The 15,822-nt window shown below is 40.9% G+C and overlaps 1 protein-coding gene across 1 annotated transcript; it reads left to right on the top strand.

The window, feature by feature from the left end:
• The first annotated feature begins 8,237 nt into the window (after positions 1-8,237).
• LOC135649112 (F-box protein At3g56470-like) lies at positions 8,238-11,928 on the top strand. Its single transcript, XM_065167222.1, has 3 exons — positions 8,238-9,379; positions 9,878-9,935; positions 11,707-11,928. The coding sequence occupies exons 1-3, from the start codon at positions 8,238-8,240 to the stop codon at positions 11,926-11,928; spliced, it is 1,422 nt and encodes a 473-aa protein (XP_065023294.1).
• The last annotated feature ends 3,894 nt before the right edge of the window (positions 11,929-15,822 follow it).

Here is a 15,822-nt window from a genome sequence, read left to right on the forward strand (position 1 = left end):
GCAAAAAAACACTTCTGCAAGCAGCTTTGGTCAGAGATCTTAGTAATAAATATAGCCCGAGTTTAGTAGCCATGATGAGCACGCACTGGTGTCGATCATGGTGATGTATAATCTGCTCGTGCAGCTTTCAAGCACTACTAACAGTGGCCTGGAAGCTGCACTTAGAAGAAGCCATCCAGGAGGTTACTCTTGAAATTTCTAGCAAAAGAAGTTGCATGCTACACTCAACTAGATACAAAAGAAACCTTTCATGCTTCATCTTGCCAATGGATGCTTGATCACCCCACGACTTTCGTCCAAAATGAAATTGCTACTTGTGAAGTTTGCACTGGAGAAGAATGGCTTCAGATCATAGGTTTCATATTCCTGGGCCTGCCCCAACCAAACCTCAGCTTGGAGAACATTGAATTCAACTGATCGATTGACCTAGTGGATGTTAGAGGAAAACAGGAAAGAATTTTGTTCAATATTTACCTTGTTTCTTAGCTCTTCCACCTTCAACCCGATGTGTGTGAAACTTGCGGTTGTCCCAGATACAATTTCTTCAAAGTGCAATGCATCCTTCACATGTATACGCAGAAGATGCAAGAGTAATTCATCCAAATCTTTCTTGAATGTCATGTATTGCCTATACAACTCTGCAGCCTTGTCTAGGGGCGTTTCAATCAATGGCTCCAACGGTTCTGGGAATGGAAGGGACTCAGTGAAATCTCAAGGGTCTACATATGATACCTCAGGTCGGACCTTCTTAGGCAAGGAGTGTCATGAGGTAGCACTGTCAAGACTCTCTTAGGTTGCTCGTCGATTCGCCATCATTGATGTTGGTTGGGAACTTCATCATCATGTGGCTAGTCGGCATTACTAACTACAGCCTATTCAATGTAGGCCAACCTATGATGGCATTGTATATTGAGGGAATGTCGACCACCATGAATTTAATCATAACTATTTTGAAGCATGGCTCATATCTGAATGTGACATGTAGGTTCATGATCCCAAGAGGAGAGATTGAGTCACCTGTGAACCCTATCGGTGAAGAAGTCATAGGAGTGAGGTTATTAGTTATGAATCCAAGTTTTTGAAAGACATCAAAGTAGAGGATAATGGAAGTAGCACCTATATCGATCATGACCCTCTTTATGCAAGCACTAACCATTCTCATGGGGGCTACTAAGGCGTCATCGTGATTTAGCAAGGCACTCTGTTTCTTCCTCTCTAAAAGTTTTTTCCTTGTCAGTTTTAGTCCTGGGGCACTTTCCAATAATGGCTCAGGCATAAGTCTTGCAACCCAAGGTGTTGTCTCATCCTGAGGTCAAACCAATGATGACAACATCAATTTAGCTCTCAATTGGTTCTTGAGGTTGGGGTGATGGCTCCAACATCTTCGAACAAATTTTTTGAGGTGCCATCTGTGTCGTGGTCATAATCATAGTGGAAGTAGCAATACTTAGATTTAGTTTTTTTCTCAAGTGGAGTTCTCATTGATCGAGGGTTACAAAACAAACCTTTTTCTCTTATCTATAAGAAAACTTTAGTTCTAGTTAGGTTCAGGAGGATTAGTTCGGACGTCGGATGACGTAAGTCGAGTCATTCATTTCTCCTCCACCATAGCAATCTTGGGGTGAGATCATATTATGGTCGCTTCTGCCTTAGTTTCTTATGAGTTTTCCTATGTTTGATCGAGACCATCACATCAAGCCCTTTGAAGTACCTTAGGTATCATTATCGGTGTCCTTTCTACCAATGACCAGAAGAGGCGAGAGGGTTTTAGTTCCTTTATAAAGGACTATATCACAAGTGATGGGTGAACGTCGTCCACTCCTCGAATCTTGTTGGTCAATTGGGTGATGAAGTTTGAGTGTGTCTCCTTCTCACCTTGTCTTAATCCAAGACGCATCATCCCCATGGTCCTCGAGTGCACATTTCCAAGGAAATGGAGCTCAAACACTTTTACAAGTTAAACAAAGGAGCTAATAGTGAGTATCCTTAGACGAGCGTAATGAGCATACCACTCTCTTAATGAACCTCTTGTGGTGGTTGAGAAGGTGTGGCACATCAAAGCATCTAAAGTACCATATAGTGACATTTGAGTCTAGAGGGTAGCAATGTGCTCCACTAAGTCAGTGGCATCGTTAAAGGTTTTAAATAATGAGAGGTGAAAGTCAGTCAGAATTAACTCCTCTTAGATATCTTGGATAAAGGAAGATAGATCCAAAGTAGAGTTAATCTGCCCATCACTTCTAGATTTGTGAAATTCTCAATGCTTCTCTTCTAAGCGTCAATCCACTTGTTGCACTTAAATCCTTAAAGAGTTGTCTGTTGAATCGACTAAGTGGGTCCTAGATTCAAGAGGAGCAAAGCAATGGTGGGGTAGCCTACTAGACTCTATAGTCGAGGAGTGGAGTGCTCCCTCGATTGGTGGCTTAAATGGATCTTAGATGCCCATAAGATGTTGGTAATTCATTAGGCGGGAGGACCCTAGTGGATGTTAATACCAGTTAGTGTTAGACTATTGATGGTGGTTAAGGCAATGGCATCACCCATTGGTTTGACCGAGCTAAAAGAAGGGCAATGGCTTGTATTATTTTATAATAATTCACTCAACTCATCGACTATATACGTACTAGGCCACTATACTATAGTCCCTAGAAGGTACAGGAGAATCTAATTCATTTGACCTGTCTACCCTAAGTTATCGTGTATTTATAATCCTTCATTCATCTAATATCATAGAGATAGCATATCGGGCATTGTGCTATTAGGCTCATACGGAATTTACTCAAGTCTTGCTCTAATCGTATTCTCCCAAATAACTTCTCTCTTAATCCGAATGACCTTGGACAGGGATTTACTTGAGCGAGAATATATGGGATATTCCTTTTATAACACCGAGAGGGAATGATCCTCTATTAATACTCAATTGCCCTTATAAGGTTGGCTACCACTCCCAACGACCGGTTGTGTTAGATTTAGAACTTCCAAACCTATAAGTCTAATATCAAAAGGTAGAATACTCATATAGGGCATCCGTGGTATCTCAAGTCTAAAGACCATATACACAACTGAAACTATGGAACTATTGTATAACAATGATATATCATTAACCGTCTAGCATTCCATGAGTAGATCATTTAGTGAACTCATTCTCCAATAAGCACGTGCACTATATCCCTAGTGTTTCCATACAAGCAGCTATGAGACCAGCTACCTCCATCATATGGATGGGTATATAGTACACCGATCTCTTCGGTTATCTCGATGTCCGTCTCAAGTAACCTATAACCAGAAATATTTAGGACCAATATTTATAAGCGAATTAGTCTCATATCATAATTTTATTATGATCCAATTCTCATAGCACAGATCCACGGATATCATAATATATTAATCATCTAATATAAAGTGAGAAAATACTAAAATAATAATTATACCCAAAAAGACTATATAATATGTCACACATGCCATCACTCACGTGATTGGCTTACAGGGCACCTATAACTAGTAATTGGATCCTCATCTAATAACTGCTAGTCATAAGTGCCCAGCAAGCCAATCACGTGAGTGATGGCACGTGTGACTTGATACAGAATCTTTTTGCTTATTATATTTTTGGCGTATATCACTTTATAACTATTGCATAAATGCATATGTATTGTGATGTCCTTGGATTTGTGCAATGGGAATCGGATCGTGATGAGATCACGATAATGAGATCGATTCATCTTTAAACACATATCCTAAATAATCCCGGTCATAGGTTACTCGAGAGGGACATCGTGATAACCGGATAGACTGGTGTGCTGTATACCCGTCCATATGATGGATGCAGCTGGTCTCATAGCTGCTCGTATAGGGACACTAGGGATACAGTACAGGTGCTCATTGGAGAATGAGTTCACTGATTGATCCGCTTACGGAATGCTGGATGGTTGATGATGCCTTATTGTCAGACAACGATTCCGTAGTCCTAGTGGTGTATCTGGTTCTTAGACTTGAGACACCAAGGATGTCCTGTATGAGTGCTCCACTCTTTGATACCAGACTTATAGGTTTGGCTGTTCCCAGATCTAGTACAACTGGTCATTGGGAGTGGTAGTCGACCTTACTCGGGCTATTGAGTGTCGATAGAGGATCATCCACTCTCGGTATCATGAGAGGAATATCCCATGTGTTCTTGCTCAGACAAATCCCTGGCCAGGGTCATTCGGGTTGAGAGAGAAAGAGTTCTCCGGGAGAATCCGATTAGAGCGAGACTCGAGTAGAAACCGTATGGGTCTGACAGCACCATGCTCGATATACGGTCTCTGGGATATTAGATGGATGAGGGACTATAAGTACATGGTAACTGAGGACAGACAGGTCCAATGGATTGGATTCCCCTGTATCGTCTGGGGACTACGGCGTAGTGGCCTAGTACTTCCGTAGTCGATGAGTCGAGTGAATTATTACAGAGATAATAATTCACTTAGTTAGAAGGAGTTCTGACAGGTATGACTCACGGCCAGCTCGATATTGGGCCTAGAGGGTCACACACATATGGTAGGCATTGCGATGAGTAGAGGTTCGGATATGAGATATCCGACGGAGCCCTTGTCTTATTGGATGCAGATCCAATACCCACTAGGGAAAGGACCCATTAGGGTTTTGACACGGGATCTCTATAAATAGGAGGGATTCACAGCCTCATAGGCTAGAGTCTTTGCTTGCCCTTCCTATTCTCCTCTCCCTCTCCACCTCAGAGTAGGCCTGGAGTTTTGAGGAGCGTCGTCGCAACCCTGCTGTGTGGATCACCGCTAGAGAGGAGGACGCTTGACCTCCTTCACCCTCTCCTGAGGATCTGCAAGGAAACAGGGATATACGATCTCCCTAGGTAACACAATCTCTATACGCAGTTTTGTGTTTTGCGGATTTTGCGCACCAATCTTCGCACGACGACGAACATCTTTTTGGGAATCGGGGATTTTTGTTTTCTTGTTCTTCCGCTGCGCATATGATGTCGCCCCCCATGATTTCCCAACAATAACTATTATAAGCTCTATTGAGTCTCTCCCAAAAATCCATTAAAACAAAGGCTTATCGAATATCCTATATTCAATTCTTTATTTATCATATTGTCCACCATATGTGTATGACCCACTAGACAAAATACCAAGCTAGTCATAAGTTGCACTTGTCATAACTCTTTCTAACTCAGTAAATTATTATCCCCATAATAATTCACTTAATTCATCAACTATGGACGTACTAGGCTACTACACTATAGTCCCTAGACGATATAGGGGGATCTAATCCATTAGACTTATCTATTCTCGGTTACTCTATATCTATAGTCCCTCATCCATTTAATATCCTAGAGATCGTATGCTAGGTATGGTGCTGTCAGGCTCGTACAAAATCCATCCGAGTCTCACTCTACCCTCTCTCAATCTAAATCTCATGTTTATTGGATTCATCACGATCTGATTGACCCAGACTAGGGATTTGTTTGAATGAGAACATAAGATATTCCTCTCATGATATCGAGAGCAGATGATCCTTTATTGGCACCTAATTGCCTTCGTAAAGTTGGTTGCTATTCCCAATGACCGTCTATATTAGATCTGAAACTTTTAGGCCTATAAGTCTGATATCAAATAATGAAATACTAAAATAAGGTATCCTTAGTGTCTCAAGTCTAAGGACCAGATATAGAATTACGACTATAAAATCACTGTCTAACGATGAGGTATCATTAACCGTCAAGCATTTCGTAAGCGGATTATTCAATGAACTCATTCTTCAATGAGTACATATATTATATCCTTAGTGTCCCCACATAAGCAGCTATGAGACCAGTTGCCTCCTTCATATGGACAGGTATATAGTACACCAGTTTTCCGATTATCTCAATGTCCCTCTCGAATTGCCTATAACTAGGAATGTTTAGGATGTGTTTATAGGCAAATTGGTTTTATTATTATAATCTCATAATGAACCAATTCTCATTGCACAGATCCAAGGGCATCACAATATACACATCATCCAATATAAAGCGAAAAAATATCATAATAAATATTAACCAAAAACATTATGCAGTGTATCACATGTGCCATTACTCACGTAATTAGCTTGCAGGGAACTTGTAACTAGTAGAGGAGATACAAACTATACTCAAAATGAGAGTTTATAGAACTTTTTGCTCAGGAATATATACTCTATCAACCAAGCTTGAGTGAGATATTTATAGGTCCCGAAAGGCTTCAAGAATGAAGCCAAAAATTTAAATCCCTAAAATTTTGAGGTACTAGTGGTACTATCACCATAATATGGTTGTGAATCTTGGCTTTGGCAGTACTACTATCGGCCTAGGCAATACTACCACTGCCTTGGGTGGTACTATTATCACAAATGTCGAAAAAGCATAAACATTATTTTTTAACTGACTTAGGTGGTACTACCACTGCTTAGCGGCTACCGATTTGGCCTTCTAATAAGTCCAATTTGGCTCTGGCTCAAACTCAATGACTTTTTGATAAGTTGGCATGGTTTCTGCTCAATACCAACTTGACTTATAATGACCTCGATCAATACTTTGATAAATCAACCATGCATATAACACATTAACGAAGCTTCCAACATATTATATGCTATTGTGGTATGTCATCCATTATTCTAACACTTCGTTCGAACCTTCGACACATCGTCTTTTCCTTCGGCATATCGCTCATTCCATGGACATGTCAATTTTTCTATGACATTCAATCTTCTAGAATAATATATGATTCTTCTAGCACAAATGTCTGAACTTATAGCACAAAATTCAATCTCTGACATATCTACCCATCTTTTAGCTCGACGTCCAATTTTCGACACGATAATTTTTTTATAAAACATCTAACTCTCTAGCTCAATAGTTGTTATATCGATGATCTAAGTCCATAATCGAAGTATTTCCTATATCACTTATCTAAAAAATATTTTTATTCTAATAAACATATCAATTAGTTTTATCATCAAAATTTAGAATACAACAAAAGGGTGGATATTGCCTTGTCTAAGTGAAAGAGCCTCACCCAAGCATTCATGAACAAGGTTAGTCTGTAGACACTATTGCGAATCAAGACCTCCTTTTAGTGTCAAATTATTGAAGAAAATATCATTGACGCCTCTATCAGCATGACGTAGCCTTGATCTAGAATATATTATAGTTTCTCTAGACTTGTTACTTATATCAAGACCGAGGTCGGGGGGTAACTTCCTGAGTCGATCCCTCTGACAATTAAGTTGGAACTGAGATCCACCTCTAATATGGGGTTAAGAGTGTGTTTTTATGCTGACCTTGAAGAGAAGAAATATCTCATAAAGATTTCGTAGATGAGGCAATTTGTAACTAACTCTTACTCTTGGACTTTTGAAAATATTCTTGCAAATATTCTGAATGGGAGGCAGTTCATAATGACTCGAACTGCGCACCCCCCCCCCTCCACTTCCGAAAATATTTCATAAGGGAGGTAGTTTATAAATAACCCAAACTGCCCCCTAGATTTTTGAAAATATTCCTATAAATATTTTATGGGATAAAATATTCCTACGAAGATAACTAACTTAAGTTATATTTTGAACTCCTATCCCTATGCACAAGAGGGTGTTAAGTTGACAGGTCTTTTTCTTCTTATGGGCATTTGGCATTAATATAATGAGTAATGATTGATTATATATTTTCTATCAAAAATAAAATAGAATAATATGAAAATAAATAAAGATAATTCCCCGGGAAGAACCACGCTGGAAAAGAGTTCTATAGGAACTGTAAATTGTGTAAAAGTAGCACCGATTAAATTCAAAATAGAAAATGAAAATAGTAAAGTGGAGTAAGATGGTAATTCTTCCGGAAAGGAACCTGCCAAAAAAGAGACATTTTATAGCAGCTATAAAATCTTATTTTATCAAATCGGATAAAATAGAAAATATGTTAAGTCATGCTTTTATCCAATCCAATTCATGTGTTTGGATCACCCATACAAAACAAAAAGTCTGCCCCTTATACTCTTAAGGTTTTCCCACTTTATGTTACAACGTACTTTGGCTCGGTCCCAAAGTGGAAATCAAATATTGTCTTCAGTTCATGAATGATCATGCATCCTCGACCTCTACGTCTTCGGTTCGGAGTCCTCGTCCCGATTCCATCGCTCTTCCAAATGTATTCGTGTCGTATATAATGAAAAGAAGAACCGCCGCTGGTGGAGGTGGAAACCACCATGCACAGCCCCGATTGGACGTCGCTCCCACCGGATCTCCTCGCAAAGATCAGCGAAGAGTTTCCCATCCCACATCGTGCTCGCATCCGTGCCACATGCAAGGCTTGGCATTCTGCAATGGAGCCCGTGATCAGCCCGTCCCCGTGGCTTTTCCTACCCGGCGAGAACTTTGAGCAGCACAATTCCACCTTTTTATGTCTCCCCGACAACTGCTCCTTCACCTACCCCCGTCTCCCCCAGCTCAGCGGTGTGAGGTGTGTCGGATCCCACGCCGGTTGGTTTGCGATCGCCGGTAGGAAGCGAAAGGTCAGCCTCCTAAATCCGCTTACCGGGAATCAAATCTGCCTCCCTTCCCACGTCGCCCGATGGAACGTCGACCGAGTTGACCACCAAGCATTCAAACCTAATCGCATTGGAAAGATGGTCTTCTCTGCAAACCCTACTGTCCATAGCTATGTTGTCGTGGCTATCTATAGATTTACAGATTGGGAGCTCACCTACACGAAGTCGGGCGAAGACATGTGGAATCTTCTTGAAACGGCATTGACCGAGAACGATGGTTCATACAAGGACATCATGCATCATGATGGCAAATTCTACTGCATAACGCGCAAAGGTGAAGTCATAGCTTTTGACCTAAGTGGAGTTAACCCTATTGTGACGATGGTTGCCCAGAGTTCAGCACTTGTTGGTATCATCCCCGTGGGTACTTACTGTCTATACTTAGCATGCTCGAGCACAGGGGAGCTGTTCCTGGTTTTGAAGCTTGCAATCGACTACGTACTTCCATATGATGTGAATAAACCAGAGGATGTCATCGTTCTCAGGTTGCACTATTCCGAGGACCAGCCTTGTTGGGATGTTGTGAAGGACTTGGGGAATATGACTCTATTGGTGGGCAACAGCAATTCTATTTCGATTTCTACCGAGGATTTACGAGGAATGAGAGGAAATTGCATCTATCTTACGGAGTTCTTCCCGGAGACGTATTCTGAAGGGATGCTAATTTATCGTAAAGCTAGAATGTTTGATATGAAAAAGGGAAGGTGGGAGTGCTTATATTCATCGACAAATTTTCTGCCAAACACCAGGAAATTTCCTGTGTTCTTCCAGCCACCCTTCTGGTTCACACCCTCGCTGCTGTAAATGATGAAACCAAGTAGCTTTCTTTTTGCAATTGCCTTTAAGTTCCTGAGCTGTGGATGCCTTTTGCTCTTTTGCACTTGCACCACGACGAAAAGTGCTATCTGATGAGATAACCATCAGAGATGAATTTATAAAATAATATGAATTCCACAGAAACGCGGCCGATTTCATCAATTATTATAGTTAACAACATCATGTGTTTAATACCTTGTCATTACTAGGAAAGGTCTGCTTCACATGCAAAGAACATTACAAGTAGTTTTTTAAAGCTTTAAATTTTGGTAGAACTGTCTTTACCAGAATCAAGAAGCATGTCTGTCATAAGGGCCACTGGGTCATTGTCTAGAGATTACAATTCCAACATAAAAGCAAAAAAACACTTCTGCAAGCAGCTTTGGTCAGAGATCTTAGTAATAAATATAGCCCGAGTTTAGTAGCCATGATGAGCACACGCACTGGTGTCGAACATGTTGCTGTATAATCTGCTTATGCAGCTTTCAAACACTACTAACAGAGGCCTGGAAGCTGCACTTAGAAGAAGCCATCCAGGAGGTTACTCTTGAAATTTATAGTAAAAGAAGTTGCATGCTACACTCAACTAGATACATAAGAAACCTTTCATGCTTCATCTTGCCATTGGATGCTTGATCACCCCACGACTTTCGTCCAAAATGAAATTGCTACTTGTGAAATTTGCACTGGAGAAGAATGGCTTCAGATCATAGGTTTCATATTCCTGGGCCTGCCCCTACCAATACTCAGCTTAGAGAACATTGAATTCAACTGATCGATTGACCTAGTGGATGTTGGAGGAAAACAAGAAAGAATTTTGTTCAATATTTGCGTTCTTTCTTAGCTCTTCCATCTCCACCTCGATGTGTGTGAGACGTGCGGTTGTCCCAGATACACTTTCATCAAAGTGTCATCGAAATCCTTCTTGAATGTCATGTATTTCCTATATAACTCTGCCGAAAATACCAAAAAACTTATTCAATCTCTTGGAATAAGTAACGTTGAATTTTCTCAAGCCTTGTCTAGGGGAGTTTTGACTCGGGTGTTTCAATTAATGACTCCATCGGTTCTAGAAATATAAGGGACTCGATGAAATCTCAAGAGTCCATAGATGATATTGTAAAGAATTAAACGAAAAAGATAAAAAGATAGAAATTGTAGAACAAACTATAAAATGTATGAACTCAAGAGTCCATAGATGATATTGTAAAGAATTAAACGAAGAAGATAGAAAAATAGAAATTGTAGAACAAACTATAAAATGTATGAAATGTAATTGCCTAGTTCATTTAGATAGTGAGCTCTTGATAACTATTTATACACATTCAGTAAGGAGGATTTTTCTCAACTGCTCAAAGATTTCCTCAATTGCTTAGAGATTTCCTCAATTGCCTTGAGGAAATCTTATCTGCTTATCATCCCCCCGCAAGATTGAACTTCCATCAAGGATGCCGATCTTGGATCGATAAGATGAAAATAGTTTGCGGACGAGAGGCTTTATGAGTGAGTCTGCTAGTTGATCAGCCGTATGTACGTGAGAAACACGGAGTTGATATCTGACAACTTGATCTCGCATGAAGTGGAAGTCGATGGCAATGTGTTTCATGCGGGAATGGAACACTGGATTGACACATAAGTAGGTAGCTCCAATATTATCACAATATATTGTAGGAATAACCGTGGAGTTGATGTTGAATTCCTTGAGCAGATTTGTGACCCAATTGAGTTCAGCAGCGGAAGCTTGAATAGCTTGGAGGATGAGGCGATCCTGACGTAACCATAGTTTGTGGGCTGGATTTGGCACTGGACTGGGTTCGCCTGGGATGTTGACTATTTCCGGTGAACACTAGAGAGAGCCATCAATGTAACATAGGAGATCATGGCCAAATAAAAAATTAGAAAGTTGTGCCCGCCAAGATGCGTAGTTGCCGTCTTTAGATAATTTGAAGGGAATGAGTACTGCAACACTGATGGTGATAAGACTTTGAGAAGTGCTCAGAGTCCCTGAAGAAATAGGGATAGGAATATTGAAAGAGGAAAATGAAGACATCTCAAATATTTTGTGGCTGTTTAAGTGATCTTTACAGAAGATGTAAAGATATAGGAGGGAGGGAGGAGGAGAAAAGCAGATCGATACGCTACAGAGGAGGCTGCAGCGATTAACTGCAGAGGAGGCTGCAGCGATGCACTGCAGAGGAGACTGCAGTGATGGGCGAGGAAGCTGCAGCGATTAGGTAAAAAAAATCTGCAGCGATTAGATGGAAAAAAAAAATCTGCTGCGATTAGGTGAAAAAATCTGCAACTGTTACAGCTTCTAAAGCTTGCTGTGGCAGTAAAGATTACTGCAGCAGAGAAATTGCTATGGCAGAGGGAAGCAGCTGCAGATGGAAGCTGTAAAAACTGCAATCATTCATGCTACCGTTGGAAGACAGTGATGGCTGTGGCGGAAGGTAGGAGAACACTACGAAACAGGGTAAGCATCATCGGCGTCGAGCATCTCAACAAGGTTCTTGTGAGAGCAGGAGATGGCTGAGCAGTCTCCGACTCCGGAACAGGAAGCAGCGGCGCCAGAGGAGAGGTAAGCAGCAGCACTGCCCTTTCCAACTGAATAGAAAAGAGGAGCAGTAGAAGGCTTCGATAGAGCTGCCTATATCCGCAAGGAAGAAGGCTCTGATATCATGTAAAGAATTAATCGAAGAAGATAGAAAGATAGAAATTGTAGAAGAAACTATGAAATGTATGAAATGTAATTGCCTAGTTCATTTAGATAGTGAGCTCTTGATAACTATTTATACATCAGTAGGGAGGATTTTTCTAAACTGCTCAGAGATTTCCTCAATTGCTTAGAGATTTCCTCAACTGCCTTGAGAAAATCTTATCTGCTTATCAGATATCTCATATTAGACCTTCTTAGGCGAGGAGAATGTTGTGAGGTAGCACTGTCGAGACTCACTTAGGTTGCTCCTCAATTCGCCAATATCAATGCTGGTCAGGAACTTCATCATCATATGGTAGGTCGACATTACTGACTATAGCCTATTCAATATATGCCAACCTATGATGGCACTGTATATTAAGGGAATGTCTACCACCATAAACTTTGTCATAATTATCTTGAAGCATGGCTCATCTCCGAATGTGACGTGTAAATTCATGATCCCGAGATGAGAGATTGAGTCACCCGTGAACCTTGTAGGTGAAGAAGTCATAGGAGTGAGGTCAATAGTTATGAACCCAAGTTTTTAAAAGACATCAAGTTAGAGGATATCAATAGAACTACTTGTATCGATCATGACCCCCTTTATGTGAGCACTAACCATTCTCATGAAGACCACCAAGGCATCATCGTGGTTTGGGTCAAGGCACTCTGTTTCTTCCTCTCGGAAAGTTATTTCCTTGTCGCTTTTAGTCCTGGGGCACTTTCCAATAATGGCTCAGACATAAGCCTTGCAACCCAAAGTGTTGAAAAAGGGAAAGTGGGAGTGCTTATATTCATCGACAAATTTTCTGCCAAACACCACGAAAATTCCTGTGTTCTTCCAGCCACCCTTCTGGTTCACACCCTCACCGTTGTAAATGATGAAACCAAGAAGCTTTCTTTTTGCAATTGATTTTAAGTTCATGAGCTGTGGATGCCTTTTGCTCTTCTGCACATGTAAATGCCTTTTGCATTTACAAGTAGTTTGAACTATTTTTACCAGAATCAAGAAGCATGTCATAAGGGCCATTGGGTCATTTGTCTAGAGATTACAATTCAAACATGAAAGAAGAAAAACAAGTGGAATTAAATATCCTTCTGCAAGCAGTTTTGGTCAGAGACCTTAGTAATAAATATAACCCGAGTTTAGTAGCCATGAGCACCCACAGGTGTCGAACATGGTGATGTATAACCTGCTCATGCAGCTTTCAAGCACTACTAACAGTGAGCCTGGAAGCTGCACTTAGAAGAAGCCATCCAGGAGGTTGCTCTTGAAATTTCCAGTAAAAGAAGTTGCATGCTGCACTCAACTAGATACAAAAGAAACCTTTCATGCTTCATCTTGCCAATGGATGCTTGATCACCCCTCGACTTTCGTCCAAAATGAAATTGCTAATCGTGAAATGTGCACTGGAGAAGAATGGCTTCAGATCATAGATTTCGTATTCCTGGGCCTGCCCCAACCAAAACTCAGCTTAGAGAACATTGAATTCAACTGATCAATTGACCTAGTGGATGTTGGAGGAAAACAGGAAAGAATTTTGTTCAATATTTGCCTTATTTCTTAGCTCTTCCACCTTCACCTCGATGTGTGTGAGACGTGCGGTTGTCCCAGATACTCTTTCTTCAAAGTGCAATGTATCCTTCACAAGTATACGCAGAAGATGCAAGAGTAATTCATCGAAATCCTTCTTGAATGTCATGTATTTCCTTTATAACTCTGCAGCAAATAGCACAAAACTTATTCAACTTCTTGGAATAAGTAATGTTGAATTTTCTCGAGCCTTGTCTAAGGGCGTTTCAATCAATGGCTCTATCAGATCTGAGAATGGAAGGGACTTAGTTAAATCTAAAGAGTCCGCGGATGGTACCTCAGGTCGGACCTCCTTAGGTAAGGAGTGCCATGAGGTAGCACCATCGAGACTCCCTTAGGTTGCTCTTCAATTCGTCAGCATTGATGCTGGTTGGAAAATTCATCATCATGTGGCAGGTCGACATTACTAACTATAGCCTATTCAATATAGGTCAACCTATGATGACATTATATATTGAGAGAATGTCGACCACCATGAACTTGGTCATAACTATCTTGAAGCATGGATTATCTCCGAATGTGACGTGTAGGTTCATGATCTCAAGAGGAGAGATTGAGTCGCCCGTGAACCCTGTCAATGAAGAAGTCATAGGAGTGAGGTCATTAGATGTGAAACCAAGTTTTTGAAAGACATCAAAGTAGAGGATATCGACAGAGCTACCTATATCGATCATGACCCTATTTATGTGAGCACTGGCTATTCTCACGGAGGCCACCAAGGCATTATCGTGGTTTAGGTCAAGGCACTCTATTTCTTCCTCTTTGAAGTTATTTCCTAGTCGCTTTTAGTCCTAGGGCACTTTCCAATAATTGCTTAGGTGTATGCCTTACAACCCAAGGTGTTGTCTCATCCTGAGGTCAAACCATTGATGATAACATCGATTTGGCTCTCAATTGGCTCTCGAGGCCGGGGTGATGGCTCCAACGTCTTTGAATGAATTGCCCAAGGTGTCCTCGTCATATGAGCTCCACAATATATTCCTTCATATCATAATAGTCCTCTGTGTCATAGTCGTAATCGTAGTGGAAGTTCATAGTGGAAGTGACAATACTTAGATTTAGTTCTTTTCTCAAGTGAGTCCTCATCGGTCAAGGGTTTCTCAACAAACCTTCTTCTCTTATCTACAAGAAAACTTCAGTTCTAGTTAGGTTCAGGGTGATTAGTTCGGACCTTGGATGAGGTAGGTCGGGTCATTCATTTCTTCTCCACTATGGCAACCTTGGGGCGAGAGCAGATTATGGTTGCTTCTGCCTTAGTTTCTTGTGAGGTTCCCAATGTTTGATCAAGACCATCGCATCAACGACAATGTACTAATTGGCTCTTTGAAGTACCTTAAGTATCATCATCGATGTTATTTCTACCAATGACCAGAAGAAGCAAGGGGGTTTTAGTTCCATTATAAAAGATTAAATCATGAGCGATGAGTGAATGTTATCCATGCCTCAGACCTTATTGATGAATCGGGTGATGAAGTTTGAGTGTGTCTCCTTCTCGCCTTATCTTAGTCCAAGAAACATCATCACCATGGGCCTCGAATGCACATTCCCAAGGAAGTAAAGCTCAAACTCTTTTACTAGTTGAGCAAAGGAGCTAATAAAGAGTAGCCTTAGACGAGCATCATGAGCATACTACTATCCTACCGAACCTCTTAATGTGGTCGAGAAGGTGTGGCACATCAAAGCATCCAAAGTACCATATAGTGACATTTGAGTCCGTATGGCAGCAATAGGCTCCACTAAGTCAGTGGCACCATTAAAGGTTTCTAATGATGAGAGGCGAAAGTTAGTTAGTTAGGATTAACTCCTCTTAGATATCTTGGATAAATGATGATCGATCCAAAGTGGCATCGATCTTCCCATCACTCCTAGATTGGTGAAAGTCTCGGTGCTTCTTTTCTAAGCATCAATCCACTTGCTGCACTTGAATCATCAAAGAGTTGTTTGTTGAATTGACTAAGTCAGTCCCAAATTCAAGGGGAGCAAAGCGATGGTAGGGTAGCCTACTAGACTCTGTAGTCGAGGATTGGAGGCTCCCTCAACTGATGGCTCGAATGGGTTTTAGATGCCCATGAGATGTTGGTAATTTGTTGGGCGGAAGGACCTTAGTCGATGCTAACACTAGTTGGTGCTAGATT

The sequence above is a fragment of the Musa acuminata genome, chromosome BXJ3-9 (assembly GCF_036884655.1).
Source record: "Musa acuminata AAA Group cultivar baxijiao chromosome BXJ3-9, Cavendish_Baxijiao_AAA, whole genome shotgun sequence".
NCBI lineage: Eukaryota > Viridiplantae > Streptophyta > Magnoliopsida > Zingiberales > Musaceae > Musa > Musa acuminata.